Source organism: Entelurus aequoreus, linkage group LG04 (assembly GCF_033978785.1).
Source record: "Entelurus aequoreus isolate RoL-2023_Sb linkage group LG04, RoL_Eaeq_v1.1, whole genome shotgun sequence".
Taxonomy (NCBI): domain Eukaryota; kingdom Metazoa; phylum Chordata; class Actinopteri; order Syngnathiformes; family Syngnathidae; genus Entelurus; species Entelurus aequoreus.
The window spans coordinates 68,002,057-68,020,490 of NC_084734.1; the positions used below are offsets into that span (position 1 = coordinate 68,002,057).

The window sequence follows — 18,434 nt, forward strand, 5'->3', positions numbered from 1 at the left end:
ATTTGGAGAAATGTTATTTGAATGGAAACACAACAAAAATAAGCATTGCTTTTGTATTTTATTTTGATGAACCGGATTATCCCTTTTTGTGAAGGAGACGACACATCATTAAATAACATTCCTCCAAAATACAATGGAATATCAATAACAACACTGTCACATCAAAACAACATAAGTCACAACACAAAAAGTACCTGTCCATTTTCACAGTGCTGAGTAGCCTGCAGCTCATACGGCGGCTCCACAAAGTAGAGTGAGTGTCGGGGGAATCCTGGGATTATGTTACTCAGCTGGAAGCCAAACATCACCAACCAACTCTTCACATCTACAGGAGCAGATAGAAAAAAAATATTTCTGAGTGACAAACACATCGATATCCTTAAAAATGAATACAACAGTGGTAGCTCAACTTAGGGGTTTTTTCTTTAAGTTGCAAGCAAAACTTCGAGTTACAAGCATTCCAGCCATTAGTTAGCGAAGCAAATGTCACAGTGAACCTTGTAAGATCCGACTAAAACATCTGGTCTCACTCGCTAGCATTAGCTTATAGCTAGATATCGACATAACTTTGTTCTCCAACCACAGGAAGGAAGAAAGTGAGTGTGAAGGACAGTGCCTCATACTGAAGCAGAATGAGTCTAACGTCAGCCAAAGATGTTGAAATAATATGTGGAAAGGGATTGTGATCAGCGCGGTTGCAGGAGTAAAAGTCACCGCCTCTGTCCATGGTGCTGAAAACAGAGCGCCATCAGACGGGGGCGTGGCATGTGCTGATGGAGAGACACAGCTGGCAGATGATTAGATTGCACAGGTGGTACGTGTTAAGCTAATCATCTGTTGTTTTTAACATTGAGCGGCCGGGTGCAGGAGAGAGGAAGTTTGGAGAGAGACTGGAAAGTCCTGAACGAAAGTATATTATTTGATGGTTGTGTTGAAAAACATTAAAACCTGTTGTCAACTCTGTACGCTTGGATACTTTGACGTACATATCTGTGGAACCGCAAGACAGCGACTTCTACATAATATTGAAAAGGTGGACATTCATCCATGAAAATATGGGAAGGCTGCTGATGGTGTGTTGGACGGAGAAGCAGCTTGAAGGTGATACTGCAGATGTCCACCCCCTTCAAGGTAAATGCTGTACATTATTATTACGTTACTTCATAAAACTACTGTAGTTGTTTGTAGGGCATTCTATTGTATTGTTTTATACAATATTCATTGTCTTAACGTTTTTTTTTTCTTTTTTAAAAGAGCATTTTATATGTTACAATTGGGCTGTTTTGGGCACCAAGCACGAACTAAACTGATTTCAATTCAATTCAATGGGAGATGTTGATTTAGGATACACGTGTTTTGGGTTAAGAGCTCTGTCACAGAACCAATTAAGCCCCTAAGTTAACTAACTACTGTAGTCTCAAAAAGTTAGGGATATTCGGTTTTGGGGTAAAACAATTAAGGATGAGCGTAAAAGGCACTACGCTATAACATGCACAGGTGAATTTAATTTGACCTATTTTAAAAATGTTAATGGTGTCAAGTGTGTCAACTGTTCAACGTTTTAAAAAGTTAAAGTACCACTGATAGTCCCACACACACACACACACACACACACACACACACACACACACACACACACACACACACACACACACACACACACACACACACACACACACACACACACACACACACACACACACACACACACACACACACACTAGGTGTGGTGAAATTACCCTCTGCATTTGACCCGTCCCCTTGTTCCACCCTCTGGGAGGTGAGGGGAGCAGTGAGCAGCAGCGGTGGCCGCGCTCGGGAATCATTTTGGGGATTAAACCCCCAATTCCAACCCTTGATGCTGAGTGCCAAGCAGGGAGGTAATGGGTCCCATTTTTATAGTCTTTGGTATGACTTGGCTGGTGTTTGAACTCACGACCTACCGGTACTTTTTACACAAATTGCTGCTCTCTAACAAGGAGCCGAAGGCCAAAATTCACAACAGTTGTATGCAGAATGCATACAGCTGTACAGATAAATATAGTAAAATATAGTAAAGATAGTAAAACAATAATATAATATCCCCTAAAGGGGCTGGGTTGACAGAAAACAATTAAAAACCAATGCTCTTACCTGTGACATAATTTTTGACATCCAACATGTCACTGAGGGGATTGTTGTTCTTAAACATGTACAAATTAAACGGAGACGGATCCTTCCCAATCTTGGGCCAGATGCTGTAGTCCGGTGAGGTCCAGCGCCCGGCCAAGACGTCATAGTCACGCTGGGTGAAGTGGACCAGCTTGGTCAGTGAGTCATAAAGACCACCATGAAATCCAACCACTAGCTGGAATTCTGGATTGGAGTCCAGATAAATCTCCCCATAAGCTGTGTACTGCAACTGAGAGGGGCAAGTATAAAACATGATGTTATCATCATTGTTATGAAACACTGAATAAACAGTGAATGGGACACATCCGATGTGCGTTACCTGTTTTATCATCTGTCCATTGCTGCTAAAAACAGCTAAGGGTGTTCCGGTGTTATCAGATGCTATGTAGTATTCCTCACCACTGCTTACCTCCATGGCAAACACATGACCCTAAACAATCAGAAAAAAATCCAAGTTAATAACGCTACTATTCACTTTATTACACATAGTCATTTGAGATCATTTATGGGTCACTTTAAATCTTGCGCTGACTAAGTGAAGCAAGGCCAGGTCACAACATGGCAGGCACTAACAATGATGTCAGCATCACTGCATCCTCTTCTCTTCTTACCCTGATGCACTCTGGAACAAGGTAGATCGATCTGGACTCATCAAATCACCTGACCTTTTTCCATTCAGCCATTATCTTTATGCTCCCGATTGAAGCCTTCTATGTCTTATCGTTGCTGATAAGTGCAAATAAAAAATGCCAACAGGACTAAGGACAGGCTTTTGACTACATTAAATTGACTAGGGGAACAATCAATTGTTTATTTATTAGCTTTTACCCATTTTTAATGGTATTGGAAGATCTCTCTCTCTCTCTCTCTATAAATGTTCAGAACTTCATCTTCTTTGTTAGACCAGTACTAAATCAACAGCACCTCTGCTGGTTGCAGCCAAGCAGCACACGCCTCAGTTGCTTGAAGACATCATTAATCAACAATCAACGTTAATGATCAATTAACTGATTACCAGGCTCATCCCTAATTACGACTCATTTCCTGATTCCTGTGGCTGTTTTACTTTCCATTGTCTTGTGATAACTTTTATTCATAGCCTTGAACAGTGAAAGTCCTGCCATGATTTTTTATGATGGCTGTTTCTCACATGTTTATATGAACTTTGATCATAATAATCCATTGTTTTTCCTCTAATGTCCTTCCTCGTTTGAGTCATATCCTTTTTCAGCTGCAGCAGGGCCCCTTCTCCCTATACGCAGATCATGCACTGTTCAGAATATGAATGACATGAGGCTTCATTTGAAATATTATCGCAAATGTATTCCTAGCTGCTTCCTGCTAAGTGGATTTTATTCCTCATCCCTAATTGTTAAAGTTAAGGAGTTTAGTGATATTCAAAGTGCGCCACAGGGCTAGTGACAGTGTGTGTGCTTGTCAGAAGGGAAGCTGAAAATGAGGACAGTTAAGGTAGTGTTTTTTTTTGACTTTGTTATTAAAAAGAAAGTTCATCCATGTCCATCTTGTTATGTTTGTTTTATATACAGTACAGTATAGAGCAGGGGTCCCCAAACTTTTTGACTCAGGGGCCGCATTGGGTTAAAATTTTTTGGTATATATCGGGCTGTATATATATATATATACTGTATATATCGGGCTGTATATATATATATATATATATATATATATATATATATATATATATATATATATATATATATATATATATATATATATATATATATATTCACATTGTCTTTATATTCCAGCGAATTAATCTGTTTTGTCATTTAACATCAATTAACATTGATGTTCATCAACATTTAACATTGTCACATTATTGATGGGAAAATTTATTTTTAGACAATATGATTTGCCTGAGTGGCTAGGAGACACAGAGAGTAACAAGCGGTAGAAAATGGATTAGAAAAAAATAAAAAAATAAAAAAAATAAATTTAAAAAATTAAAAATGTAATTAAAATTTATTTTTTTAACTTCGGACTTCCCATGGGCCGGATTTTGGATGCTGGGGGGCCGGATCCGGCCCGCGGGCCTTAGTTTGGGGACCCCTGGTATAGAGGTTTATATTGTGTTCAAAGTGTACAAACTTTTACTAAAATATGGACTTCTGTTGAGGCTGGAACCGATTATTCGTGTTTACATTGTTTCTTATGGAGAAATGTGCTTTAATATACAGTACAAACTTTTCTATCTACCTGTTCAAGAACCAATTAAGTTTGTAAATTGAGGTTCCACTGTAATGGCAAATGAATTGTCTCCTGTGGTGGAATGTCTCAGAGCTGGGCTTAGAAGCCGCGTTAGAATCTTGATCGGAAATGTGTCAGGAGGGTTAGCAGATTTGTGTTATATTCCTTATTTTGCAAAAAAAAATACAAAAATTAAAATTAAAATCATTTAACCATTTCCCCCTCATAAATTTGTGAAAACATACATCCAATTTAGTTAAAGTTTGATTTAAAAGGTGAAAAAATAATCTCACATGAATAAAAAAGTGTGTACATTTTTTTGCCTAAGGCGGTCTTGAGCTGTAGTTCTCTTGGCATCATGCAGATCAATAATATGCAAACCGGGAACGCCTCTACACACAACTTGCAGACAGACTCAACAAACCGGGTTATAAAAGTGACTGTGGAGGAAAATTTACACCAAAGCATATTCGATAGTACATATTATCCACACCACGAGGAAGGGAAAATCATCATCGGCCCACTTTAAATTGGCTCGACTTGTTTGGGCAGGCATACAAGCAAAATGGTGGTAGATGCCTCCTTGCACACCTACCTGCAGGTCATAGTAGAGCGAGGATATTTCAGAGCTGGAGTGGTTAAAGATGTGGGTCACCCTCGTTGGATGGTTGAGATCAGCATAAAAGAACTGAAGGTGCTGTCCGAGGCTGTTCCTTGTCGAGACTCTGCGGCCTAGCCCGTCGTAGTGATACACCACGCTCCAGCCGCCTGGTCCCCGATTGTAGGCCCTCAGCAGCTGACCCTTTGAGTTGTAGTCAAACATGTCAGACCCCCGCTGGCTGAGATAACCGTCTTCATCGAGGCGGTACTGGACATCGCCCAGTCGTGTGATGCGATCACGGAGGTCATAGCGTAGCGGCATGATGCGAGCGCTGTTCCCGGGGTTCAGCAGATGAAGGTTACCGTTCAGGTCGTAGCTGTAACGCCATGTTGACCAGTCGTTCACCTGAAACGATATTGCGCCATAGATCAAAGAAGCATCAGTACAATGCCTGATAATAGAGTATAAATCAAAGTTATTTGGACCCTTCCACATGAATTACTCACCTTGACCCCCGTGAGCTGTCCGTCTCCGTCGTAATCATAGCGATACTGAGTGGTGTTGGCATAAGGCCCGATCTTGAGCTCCCTTTTCACCACCCGTCCCATGCTGTCGTACTGCACTGTCATCCAGTACATGAGGGAACGGAAGATCTCGTACTGGACCTCCTTGATGCGACCGTGGGTGTCGAAATGCTTACTCAGCGTCATCACAGCCGTGGTGATGATTTGATTGATGTCGTAGTAAATGACCCCAAACTTTCCAAAGTGCTCCACCTAGGACAGACATGTTTGCAGAAAGTACAAGTCGTATGCCAGCCAAAGAACAGGTCGGTTCTTAGAAATCACTTATGAGGTCTGCATATCAATTCTCAAAGACAGCATTAAAGTGCACCTTTCCAGAGATTTCATCATATCTGTAGAGGTCGACGGGTAGAGGGGTTTCACTAATGACTGGTTTCATGCTGGCGATTCGGAAACTGTTGTCGTGGTAGGTGTAGTCAAACCTTGCGTTGACCATCCCCTCCTCGCTGAAGCGATAGATTTGCTTGTCGATGAGCGGGCCCATTTTGCGATAGCGGATGGTGCATGAGAAGCCGCCGCTCTGCAGATTGACCATCTTCAGCACGCCGGCTGTCTCGTCGTAGCCAAAAGTGACCGCGGTGCTGTCATACACAATCTCGGACAGCTTGGCCAGCTTGCCGTACTTGTAGAGGACACGCCGGCCGGTTCCCAGGTAATGTGTGGCCTGAGGCCTGCCGTCTTCGCTGAAGTCATGAATGATGGAGGCGTTGCTTTCTGGGGGATTGTAAGTGTTACGGATGTATCCAATGGACACGTGTGTGAACATGGTGTGGCGGGCCACGCTCGGCATGGTGACAGCCGTCACCCGGTTTGAGGTATCAAACTCAAAGATGTACTGCTTTTGGCTCTGCAGCAACAACACCATGGACTAGAAATACATAAGCAGAAAACCAAAATGATCATTAGAAAGTCAGCTTTCACTTTGAACATTTAATTTTGGTCGATATATTTTGTCAGAGTTACAGGAGCGCTGTTTTTAAAAACTTTCTGCAAAAAAGCTAAACAAAGATCATCTCTATTGCAGCACTCGAGAGTTGAAAAAAGAAACTGCTGCAAAAATGTGAGTCTCTGACAAGTTTTTTTTTTAAAGAACTCAAAGGCCCCCAGTTGAATGGCCAAATGATGAAAAAAAGAGGACCTGAAATGGAACCTTGAGGAACACTACTAGTATAACTAAAAATGGTATACACTACCGTTCAAAAGTTTGGGGTCACCCAAACAATTTTGTGGAATAGCCTTCATTTCTAAGAACAAGAATAGACTGTCGAGTTTCAGATGAAAGTTCTCTTTTTCTGGCCATTTTGAGCGTTTAATTGACCCCACAAATGTGATGCTCCAGAAACTCAATCTGCTCAAAGGAAGGTCAGTTTTGTAGCTTCTGTAACAAGCTAAACTGTTTTCAGATGTGTGAACATGATTGCACAAGGGTTTTCTAATAATCAATTAGCCTTCTGAGCCAATGAGCAAACACATTGTACCATTAGAACACTGGAGTGATAGTTGCTGGAAATGGGCCTCTATACACCTATGTAGATATTGCACCAAAAACCAGACATTTGCAGTTAGAATAATCATTTACCACATTAGCAATGTATAGAGTGTATTTCTTTAAAGTTAAGACTAGTTTAAAGTTATCTTCATTGAAAAGTACAGTGCTTTTCCTTCAAAAATAAGGACATTTCAATGTGACCCCAAACTTTTGAACGGTAGTGTACACATGACTACTGACTGCATGTGAAGTAAACAAGCTACACCTTAGTTATATAAATCATATTACAAACAAAAACTGCCAAAAAGTTTTGGTTTTTTAGTTTGGAGCCCAGTGTTCTGTTTGCGAGCAAGGTTAAAATGTCAATGCAAGGATCTGCCAATGTATTTATTGTGGTCCAAGTTCCTCTAGTCTATACAACAGGAGCATTCTAGTGATTTTAGGAATTTGATGCAGAAACATTTGCCTCTAAGTCATTTCTGGGCCGGATTTGGCCCCTAGACCACCAGTTGAATAGCATTGATATCGACACACCTCATAATCAAATAATTAATCAATCACAGCCTTTTAGTATGGAAGGCCAAATGGGACATTTAAAAACAAAAACATCTTTAAATAATTACTTAAATGTGTCATTAATTTTCATTGGAATTCCATATATAAATGTGTTATTCCATATATAAATGTGTTATTTAATGTTTAATGTAAAATCACATTTAATTATTAAAAAATGTAAATCATTTTTGGGATTTTATTATTGAATTATAGTTGATTTGATTATTGTATGATTTTATGATTTATAAAATCATAAAATAATCAAATCAATCATAATCATAATATTTATGATTTATTTCATTGCGATGAGGTAGCGCCCGAATGCAGCTGAGATAGGCTTAATTATTTAAATAATTAATGACACATTTAAGTAATTATTTAAATCTTGAATTATTCATATATTGTAATTTTGTTCAATCTGGCCCTTGTTAGCAATTCATGAATTGATTTAATCTGTCCAACTCAGCCACAAAGGGGCAGATCTTAACACCTGATTGGGTACTTGCAATGACTGGATTTGTGTTAAGTGGATGTGTCGGGTACCGAGGTGTACCAGGTGTTGTGATCTGCCCACTGACTGTCATGGCTGAGTTTCACAGATTAAATCAATTAATGAAGTGCTGACAAAAAGACAAATGACATGTAAAAAATCAACAACATGTAAAAAGTCTTAAAAAATTACTTAAATGTTTCATTAATTGGTTAAATCATGAAATAATAAAATCAATAATTAACTAAATCGGGAAATAATTAAATCATTAAATCAATAATTTATTCAATGATTATAAATACATGTATTTTTATTAAATAAATTAATAGCACATTTATATATTTCATTATAACAATTTTCAATTGAATAAACATCTAAGTAACTACAGATGTATCTGTTTTATACATTTTGGCCATCCATATTTTAATTCCTCTGGAATTGGAATATTTCCCTTTGCGATGTCATTTGTATGTTTCAAACTGAGTAAGGACATGTTTGAAGCAGGCCCTTTTCTGCATGAAGCAAGATCTGAGTGGCCCTAACAGACCTCAACTCAACTTTTTTGCTGTGAATGGAAACTCCATATTTTCCCCAAATGTAAGGGCCAAGTGTCCTCATTCGGACATATTGTAATAAATGTGATAAACACACTTACTTTATCAAGATAACTGTAACTCCACACCTTCCCGTCCACAAAAGTACGAGACAGGATGCGTCCGTGGGGATCGAACTCGGTCCTCTCGCTCATGCTCCCCCTCTGCAGGCCGACAAGCTGCCCAGTGGATGAATAGGACACATTGACCACTGCCAGGCTACTGCTAGGCAACCACATAGCTGGCCGGCCCTGGGCATCGTACATGATGCGCAGTGTAAACTTCCGGTGATCATCGTAAATCTTCTCTGTGCGCGTGTTGCGGTCAAAATCGATGGAGAGGAGGTTGCGGCCATGTGCCTAAAGAAACAAGGCAGGTTAGATCAAATATTTAGGAATGCTTGAATACAGGATATTAAATACATGAATGTAGGCTGAATCTAATATCACAATACAGGCTGTTTGTCAAATACAAACTTAGAGTTTTATGTAAATCTGATCAACTCACCCTCAGCTTCCTGCCAAAGACTGTTATCTTTCCCTTGGTCTGCTCTTTACGTAGACGCCATTCAATGGAGTTGAGGCCATTGTCTGTAGGAAGCGTTATATTCCTGCGACCAATTGTAGGACTGACAGACCCTGCGAGGATGTGAGGCTCTGTGTGGAAGCTTATGCCCATTCCATTGGCATACATCACTCTCAGGGTGCCATTGTTGCACAGCTGGTAGTTGTTCCTTACCTGGTCTGTAGAGAGGAAACAAGAAATGAAGGTCAAAACACATTTAAAGCCTCAGTAAATCCATGAATAATCCAAATTACTTCACTAAAATATTACATACTGTACTGGCTTTTTTTGGTCAGACTTACACATTTCAGAGAAAAAATACCCCTGTGATGCAAAAAACACAAATGTCCACTACAGAAGATGCTGGCTTTCAGGAGGATATGGTCAGGGCTTGACCTACTAAGATCCAAATATTTCGGGGTAAACAGTGTGTTCAGTCTATGAAAATAGCGTGTACTGTGAGTGGGCCTGTTGCGTGCTACTAACACTGCATGTGCAATTGTAAAGTGGTGCAGACCGCCTTATTAAGATGAGGGTTTTGCGTGCACTATACAGGGCATCACCATGGAGATGCTCTCATTTACTGCACATTTAAGTTTTAATTTGTATTTTTTTAATTTTTATTTTAAACAACATAAAAAAAGACACAAGATACACTTACCATTAGTGCATCAACCCAAGAAAACCCTCCCTCCCCCATTCACACTCATCCACACTCATTTACACAAAAGGGGCTGTCTCTTTCTGTTATTAAAAAACTTCTGGTTCCTACAATATAAAATAATACATTCTGCAAGGGATACATACAGTCTTTAGAGCACACATGATTGTGTGTGCTGCTGGTCCACTAACATTTTCATTAATTACTATTTTTTATGTAATTGTTTTTATATTGCTTTACTTTCTTTTCTATCCAAGATAAAATTAAAAAAACAACAACAATTTTTTCTTTTCCTTCCTTCCCTTTGCAGACCGCCTTATTAAGATGAGGGTTTTGCGTGCACTATACAGGGCATCACCATGGAGACGCTCTCATTTACTGCACATTTAAGTTATCATGCCATACCTGTGGCGTTTTGCAATGTTTTCAAATAAGCAGGAGACATTTACCACTTTTTATGGGCATTTTAGAAGCAGCCGTGCAGTGCATCTACATTGACACCACTTTATTTATTTACCGTATTTTTCGGACTATAAGTCACAGTTTTTTTCATAGTTTGGCCGGGGGTGTGACTTATACTCAGGAGCGACTTATGTGTGAAATTATTAACACATTACCGTAAAATATCAAATAATATTATTTAGCTCATTCACGTAAGAGACCAAACGTATAAGATTTCATGGGATTTAGCGATTAGGAGTGACAGATTGTTTGGTAAACATATAGCATGTTCTATATGTTATAGTTATTTGAATGACTCTTACCATAATATGTTACGTTAACATACCAGGCATGTTCTCAGTTGGTTATTTATGCGTACACTTATTCAGCCTGTTGTTCACTATTCTTTATTTATTTTAAATTGCCTTTCAAATGTCTATTCTTGGTGTTGGGTTTTATCAAATAGATTTCTACAAAAAATGCGACTTATACTCCAGTGCGACTTATAAATGTTTTTTTCCTTCTTTATTATGCATTTTCGGCCTGTGCGATTTATACTCCAGAGCGACTTATACTCCGAAAAATACGGTAGTTTTAATTTATTTTTTTACCACTGAAGGTGCATGGGGCTGCACTAATGTGCTCAAGATGCAAAAAAATGTTTATTTTTTTATCACATAGAATATGCATTCTATGTGAAAATATGAACTTCATTAAAATATATTAAACGACACCAAAACACATCCATTGAATTTGTTTTAATCAAATTTTGTAACCGTCCATTTATGACAAAGTTCTGGTTGGATGAATGCTACCGGAGCGTGTGAGCGTTCGCACTGCAGTCGCATCGCAAACATATCCGATTTCTAGCCACATACGAAAGAGGCCAGGGTCGGATATGACATTGACATGAAACAATGATAGACAGGTTGCATTTGGGCAAACAAAATCAGAATTGGCCTGTAGTGTGAACGAGGCATTTGTCTGCTTCAACTCTTGGTTAGCATGTTTATCCATGTTAACCGTAACTATTCTTTTCTCCAATGGAAAAAGCATGATATAATGCCGTAAAACCAAACTAACTAAAATTCTAACTTTGACAACATCGGACATACAGTGGTACCTCCATTAAGAGTGTTTTGAGATAAGAACTGTCTCTCGGTTAATTGATATGCTTTATGTTGCAGGTAAAAATTTGAGTGAAAAGCATCACCGTCATTAGTTTACGTTGCGAATGCTACAGTGATCTGCATAAAGTACAACCAAAACATCTGGTCTTACTAACTAGTATTAGCTTATAGCTAGAGATCGAGATTGTTTTTCCAACATGGGAAGGAAGAAGTGGACGATATTCATTGAAATGAAATAATACATCATTCAAAATATGACGAAGTGTGTCCCCACATGGGCAAAGCAATTTGAGTGTATCATTACTAGTCTACACCATACTGAAGCAGAATGAGTCTAATGCCAGCCAAGATTGTTAAAATAATATCTTAAAGGCAGACATTTATCCATGACAAAATTTAAAAGCTGCTGATGTGTTTGACGGAGGGACAGCTGGAAGGAGATACCATAGAAGTCAACTCTCCAAGGTAAGTGCTGTACATTATTATTACATTACTTCTGATTGATTGATTGAAACTTTTATTGGTAGATTGCACAGTACAGTACATATTCCGTACAATTGACCACTAAATGGTAACACCCGAATAAGTTTTTCAACTTGTTTAAGTCAGGGTCCACGTTAATCAATTCAAATTCATACAAGTATTGTAGTTGTTTGTAGTGCATTTTGTTGTATTGTGTGTGTACAATATTTCTTATGTAAAAGTTTGTTTTTCTTTTTTAAAAGGAATGTTACATGTAAACACTGTGGTATTTTTTGGGGTGGGGGGTCAGGGGTTGGGGGTGGTTCAAGCACCAATTAAATAAATGGAAGACGTTGATGTGAGGTAAAAATGTTTGGATTCAAAACTCAGAAACAGAACCAACTAAGCTCGTAAATTGAGGTACTACAATATAACAGAAAAGTAGACAGATATGTGTTTTTGTTTACTTTGAATTACTCTTTTGCTCAACTACAAAGGAGATAAAATATCATTTTTATAGCCATGCATATTAAAACCGACTCAAGCGGATCCCTTTCGGAGAATTGCTAACAAATCCTGAATGGAAACTGACATCTCTCTGCAGCTCTCCTTATCTCCGCGATGTGTAATGAATCACTGACGAGGACAAGGATGGAATCAGATAAGCCTAATGTTGAGCTTAAAGTCCTTTCTCCCAAAACTGAAAACACACGTCTTAATCACAGCGAATTGACTGAAAGGAAGATAAAATTGTGTAGGGCTCAAACACATCTGTCTGCCACACCAGGGGGGGGGGGGGCTTGTTCTTCTTCACTTACAAAAGGTGAGGGGATCAGCTGGTGCCTTCCTCTGAAACCTAGCCATAAATGACAGTAATCCATAAGGCCAATTTGTAATAAAGCTCCAGGCACATTTTAACAATGCCTCAAACAGACAAGCAAATGCATTTTTTTCCCCCCACTGACTTGGCAGCAACAGCCTTTAGATAAATCTTCTCTGCACCGTCTGCTTGAACAAGCTTGTAATAAAACAGAAGCAAGTGAGCGAGAGAGAGTGAGAGAGAGAGAGAGAAACGAGACCTTGAGGGGCCGAAGAGAATTCACAGTGCAGTCGTTAATGAAGAGAAGGAGAAAGAGCAGAAGAATGGGAAATGGTTAAGTGAGTTTGTCAGCAGAGAGTTGCACTGAAAACCCACACAGGGTAGTGGAAACCTTAAATTACTCTGCCAACATCGCTCCCCTCTTCCGACGACGACCCAGGTGGATGTCTGAAGACATCTCCATCATATTCCCCCTCAGATCATCAAGCTTACTGTTAGGGGTCACAACACTTACATTGGTCAGCAGGGGGAGAGACAATTACTCTTCTTCTTCTTCAGATCTAATTAAACCAAATAAGCCCAGGGATAATGGGAACTGCCTGAGAGCTGTATATGTATCTTACTGCCTGTGTGTGTGTGCACGCGTGTGTGTGTGTGTGTGTGTGTGTGTTCTTGTATTTCTACCCTTCTTGAGACAACAAGGAAAAGTACCTTCCATATGAGGACCGGTGAACAAGTTAGGACCCAAGTCATGGTCCCAATACGGAAAACCATTGCATCTAATAGAGAATGTCTCATTTGCACCTCTGCTGGTGAAATCTATCAACATTAGGGCGGTCCCAAAAAGGAGGCATTTTTAAAATGGACTGTGTGTCGTATTTAAAAAGTGCTCCCCTTCTGGTCAACATATGAAATAACAATTGTGTGTACAAATTTTAAGTGCACCCCTTAAAACAAATGGTAACACTTTAGTATGGGGAACATATTCTAAGTAACAAAGACTTAATTTAGAGTTATTTGGACACTAGGGGAACATATAAGGGTTAGGATTAGGGTTACTAATAAGCAATAATTCTGAGGTTAGTGAGGGAAGACTCTTAGTTAATGGCTTACTGGTTGTATAATAAGGCCATGCAGAATAAAGCATTAATAAATACTTAATAATGACTAATTTAGAGCCAATATGTTACTAATTTGCATGTTAATAAGCAACTAATTAATGGTGAATATGTTCCCCATACTAAAGTGTTACCAAACAAATAAAATAAATAAGTATATAGAGACATACTGTAATAACTTGAAGTAAATAATGATGATTACCAATTACCAAAAAAAAAAAAAAAAAAAAAAGACTAAAAAGCTTACTTTTTTATATTTGCATATATATATATTATTAATGTTGTACATACAAATATTTATATATATAGAAAGGGTGGTCCTAAAGAGGTAGGAATTTTTTTGGAGGTCTCAAGAAGGTAAGAAATAAAAGTGCGTGCTTGTGTGTGGGTGTGTGTGTGTGTGTGTGTGTGTGTGTTGAGGCGTAATTTTGCACAAGTTAAAGAAATTAGTTCTGAAGATATTCAAACATTGAATGATCCGGACTGTTATTAATAACGATACATACTGGTCATTTTACTTCATGAGACAAGTAGAAAGTAAGAACATAATCCTCTGGAGGGCCGCCCCTCCCTAGACGCGAAGAGCCGAAATGCGTGAATTAGCGCATGTAAAATGTCAATTCGTGAATGACAAAGCGCTTCATATGTAATTTTACCGCAGACGTATTACTAGCCACTTCCTGCTCCGTCATTTATAAGAATATAATGACATAATGGTCTCAAAAAGGGGTGGTAATGGGATCGAATCCCAGTTGAAGTATAGTTGGGAAAAATTGAAAGTTAATGATATTAAAATTTGTGCTGTCAAATGATTAAAAAACAAGCGAGTGAGAAGCACTGATATAAAGTCATATTAAGACAGAAGTGACACCATTTCTCCATAGCTTATCTAATAGAGCGATGCACATTACTCTAAAAAACAAAAAACAGTGCCTTAAAAACAAGAAAACATCAAAATGTATACAAATCATAAACACACTTCTGATAGTCCTTAATTTCATTATGAATATTTTCCACTATCTGTTAGATATATTTCATCAGATACCCACGATTTAAAGTCGCTAACACCAAGTTTCTGCCAGAGTGAGACCTCTTTATCGTTTATCTTTGTGCCGCATGGCGGTAGTGTTGTTGCTCTGACTCAAGCACAAGAATATATACAGAGACAGTAACGTTAGAGATAAAAAAAATAGATTAACGGGATAAAAAAACAATACACTAATTATTACTCTAGTTAATTGATGCTAATTAACGCGGCTATTTGACAATCTTAATTAAAATAATTTCCCACAAAAAATATAAATATTATGTTAACGATAATAAAAAAAAAAATTCCTATGACTTGGTTTTCATAAAAAAAACATGCAAAAATAGTTTGACACAAAAAGAAAGTGTCAACCTTTTTTTTTTTTATTACAGGGAAGCTCCAAAAAAATATGCCTAGAGCCCCAGTTTAGCCTGAGCATGTTTTAAAATGACGCCGTATGTCAGGTGTGTGAGAGGCAGGAGCGACCAGTGACTTTTCATCCTGCTTAAATGATACACACGCCTACAGCTAGGTGGCAGCAGTGGTCACACTAATCAACGGGCTTCCTCTTTTGAAATGTTATGAAATGAGTTAATGAATACTATACATATTATCAAGTTCTCTATAGTAGTAAGGAAGGGGTTGTATGTCCCCTAGGAGGAGTTAAAAAAAAAAGAATTCAATTTATATTTTTTTCTTAATCCAATTAAGGGACACACACTGAAAATCAACGGATGCGTGGAGGATGCGGGAGGTCAATTGAACGTTTTTCATTTTCAAAATGAATACAGTATTTTTTAAAATTGTATTTAGTTATTTAAAAATAAATAAAATAAAAGTGCCTACATGTCAGTTTTGAACGAATGAATGAATGGAATGAGTTTATTTCGGTCACATAATCAACCATTTTGTGTGATCAATTTAACAGCACAGATTATACATATTAACAATCATACACATACACACACACACAAAAAAGAAAACAAATTACAGAAAAAGAAATGGCTTATATTTGCCTATCCTATACATTTACTGAAAATTAGATTGCCTGGAACATCAACGCCCAAAAATCAATGGGATGAAAGTAATTGTTACTATATTATATAATTTTTTATTATTTCACCTTTCAAGGCTTTCTTAAACCTTAACAAAGAACTACATGTCTTCAACTCATCACTGAGCTTTTTCCACCATTTAACTCCTAAAACTGAAATACATTTGTATTTTTGTATTCACCATTTTATATTTTGGGCTATTAGTATCAACATTTGAACTATTTCATGTTACATAACACATGTTTTTTTATTAGTAATCCACTGTTAAAAAAAGTCCATAGATTTTACCATTACATTTTGGGTTGTTTTTACACTAAATTGCTGTAAATTGAAAAATAGTACCACGTTAATTTTTTACAGTGAAATTCTGGTGACTGAGCTGCCAATTTTTTTTTTTTTTTTTTTACCATAAAATCTATTGTCTTTTATTGCAGTGTAGTGTTTTTAGAATGTGTCACGGGCCGTTGAAAAATGAGCTGCAAGCCGCAAACGTCCCCCGCGCTTTGGACACCACTGCATTCGAGTAATGGAGGTGTTGTGAATGATGCATTTCAAATTATTCATGGTGATGATGTCATCATTCACAGTCATTTCATGTTCTATACCGCATTAGGGTCACAGGTGAGCTGGAGCCTATTCCAGAGGACCTGGGGCTAGAGTACACCCAGGTAGTTGCTTGTCAGTTACAGGGCATACAGTATATAGACAAACAACATAGGTTATTTAAAGTCTCTAACATGCAAGTTTTGGGGAAGTGAGTAGAAGAAGAGAGAGAAGACTTCATGACCTGCACGTTGTCCTACCTTGCACCACCGTGTACGAGGCTTCTACAGAAGACAGGTTAGTGACGACGGTCACGTCGTCATCTCTGCTGGAGCTCTCGATGTCGATGGTGATGGAACGCTCGATCTCACGATGGAGACTTGTTACCATGCCCGTGGGGTACGTCACGTTGGTCAGGCGACCCTCGCTGTCATACCTGGAAGAGGACAGGATTGTGCATATGCTGTGAACACACTCGGCCTCAAAATGGATGCACAGTTATTTGCCAGAGAGGGAGCATTTAGGAGTTGCCTGCATTTTTAAAACCCACCACAAGGGGTCAGCGGAATACTGTGCAAGAAGTAAGAGAGCTGCATAAGCCTTATTTACTTACTGGTAAAAGGTGGTCCATCCGGTCTCATCAGCTTTGGTAGCGAGCAGGCCTGTGCTGCCGCTGTAGCCCATCAGAGCCACCTCTTGGCCCGTGGCTGACACACTGCGCAGTCCTCCGCTGGGATCCAGCCCCAACGTCACCACTTGATTCTCTGGCAGGAGAACCAGTCGGAGCAGGCCTGCTCCTCCTCCCTGACCCAGACCTTCCCTCCTCACTTTAACGGAATTATTGCAATTGTCCATCAGGCTGGTCAACTCGCCATCTGCACCGTAGGTGAAGTTATAAAGTGGCTCTCCGGTCACAAGGCTAATGGTTTGGATGTGAAGCCCCTCCGCATTAAAGACATACAGCTCCTGTTCCCTAGGAGACGCCACCTCATATTGCGGGCCCCCAGATCCACTGTAGCCCGGACTTGAGACAGCAGGTCCGGGTCGGTTCGCTCGCACGCCTCTGATGCGTATGTTGTTGAGATCGGCGATGAAGAGCGTCCCATCGGGGGACACAGCCAAGGAGGTAGGAGAGTTCAAGCCGGCATCCGGGGCGTAGCCGTCGTCGCCGTAGAAGCAGTTGCAGTTGACGTCGTTCTTGCAGTCGCAGTCGGAAGCGGCTCCAGCCAGGAGGGAGATTTCTCCATTGGTGCTCACCTGTCTGACACGGTTAATCTTTTTCTCATCGGTCTCAGCGATGTACAGAATGCCGGTGTGGGACAGAGCGATGGCTGTGGCGCTCTCAAGGGCAGCGTGGATGGCCAGCTTGCTGAGGCTGTAGTCGATACCTGGCACCTGGCAGTGCATAGGCCGGCCTGCTATGATGCTCACCTGTAAACAACAACAGCATATTTCACAACCTGAAGAGTATTAGCTCAGAATAAGAACTTGGTTGAGTGGAACTTTAACCTCTAAAGGCCTTAGTGGCCACATGCGTGGACAGCACCTTTTAGCTCTTATTTCCAAAATTGTGTACACTACTGAATTGGGGTCTTATGCCGACATATGGACACTTATGCTGCTATCTGGTGGTGTCAGAAGAGTATAACATACAATGGAAATTGGAAAAAAAAGTGTAAAAATAAAAATTAGCATGTCACTACACATGATTTACACGTTTGTGTACTTATGGACTAAGTACATCATATCAAAAAAGGATTTTTAGTTTTTATTCTAATTAGGCTACAATAAGCCCAAATAGCAAATAGAAATAAAAAAAAGCATGTAAACAAACAGCTTGGGCCTTAAGAGGTTAAACACTGTTGAGGATGTATTATTCAGAATTATATCAAAAGTAACAAAAAACTAGTTGCCTATATCA

At 39.2% G+C, this 18,434-nt stretch overlaps 1 protein-coding gene across 13 annotated transcripts in view; it reads right to left on the reverse strand.

Annotated features, from left to right (window-relative positions):
• tenm2a (teneurin transmembrane protein 2a) overlaps positions 1 to 18,434 on the reverse strand; it is a 639,454-nt gene that overhangs the window by 9,830 nt on the left and 611,190 nt on the right. For all 13 annotated transcript variants that reach the window (XM_062045574.1, XM_062045572.1, XM_062045573.1 and 10 more), the window contains 10 exons: positions 17,127 to 17,944; positions 16,774 to 16,949; positions 9,200 to 9,435; positions 8,755 to 9,051; positions 5,876 to 6,433; positions 5,488 to 5,757; positions 4,976 to 5,386; positions 2,492 to 2,602; positions 2,134 to 2,401; positions 195 to 325 (listed from right to left, as the gene is read on the reverse strand). In XM_062045574.1, the coding sequence (XP_061901558.1) occupies positions 195 to 325; positions 2,134 to 2,401; positions 2,492 to 2,602; positions 4,976 to 5,386; positions 5,488 to 5,757; positions 5,876 to 6,433; positions 8,755 to 9,051; positions 9,200 to 9,435; positions 16,774 to 16,949; positions 17,127 to 17,944 (3,276 nt within the window). The remainder of the gene's footprint in view (positions 1 to 194; positions 326 to 2,133; positions 2,402 to 2,491; positions 2,603 to 4,975; positions 5,387 to 5,487; positions 5,758 to 5,875; positions 6,434 to 8,754; positions 9,052 to 9,199; positions 9,436 to 16,773; positions 16,950 to 17,126; positions 17,945 to 18,434) is intronic.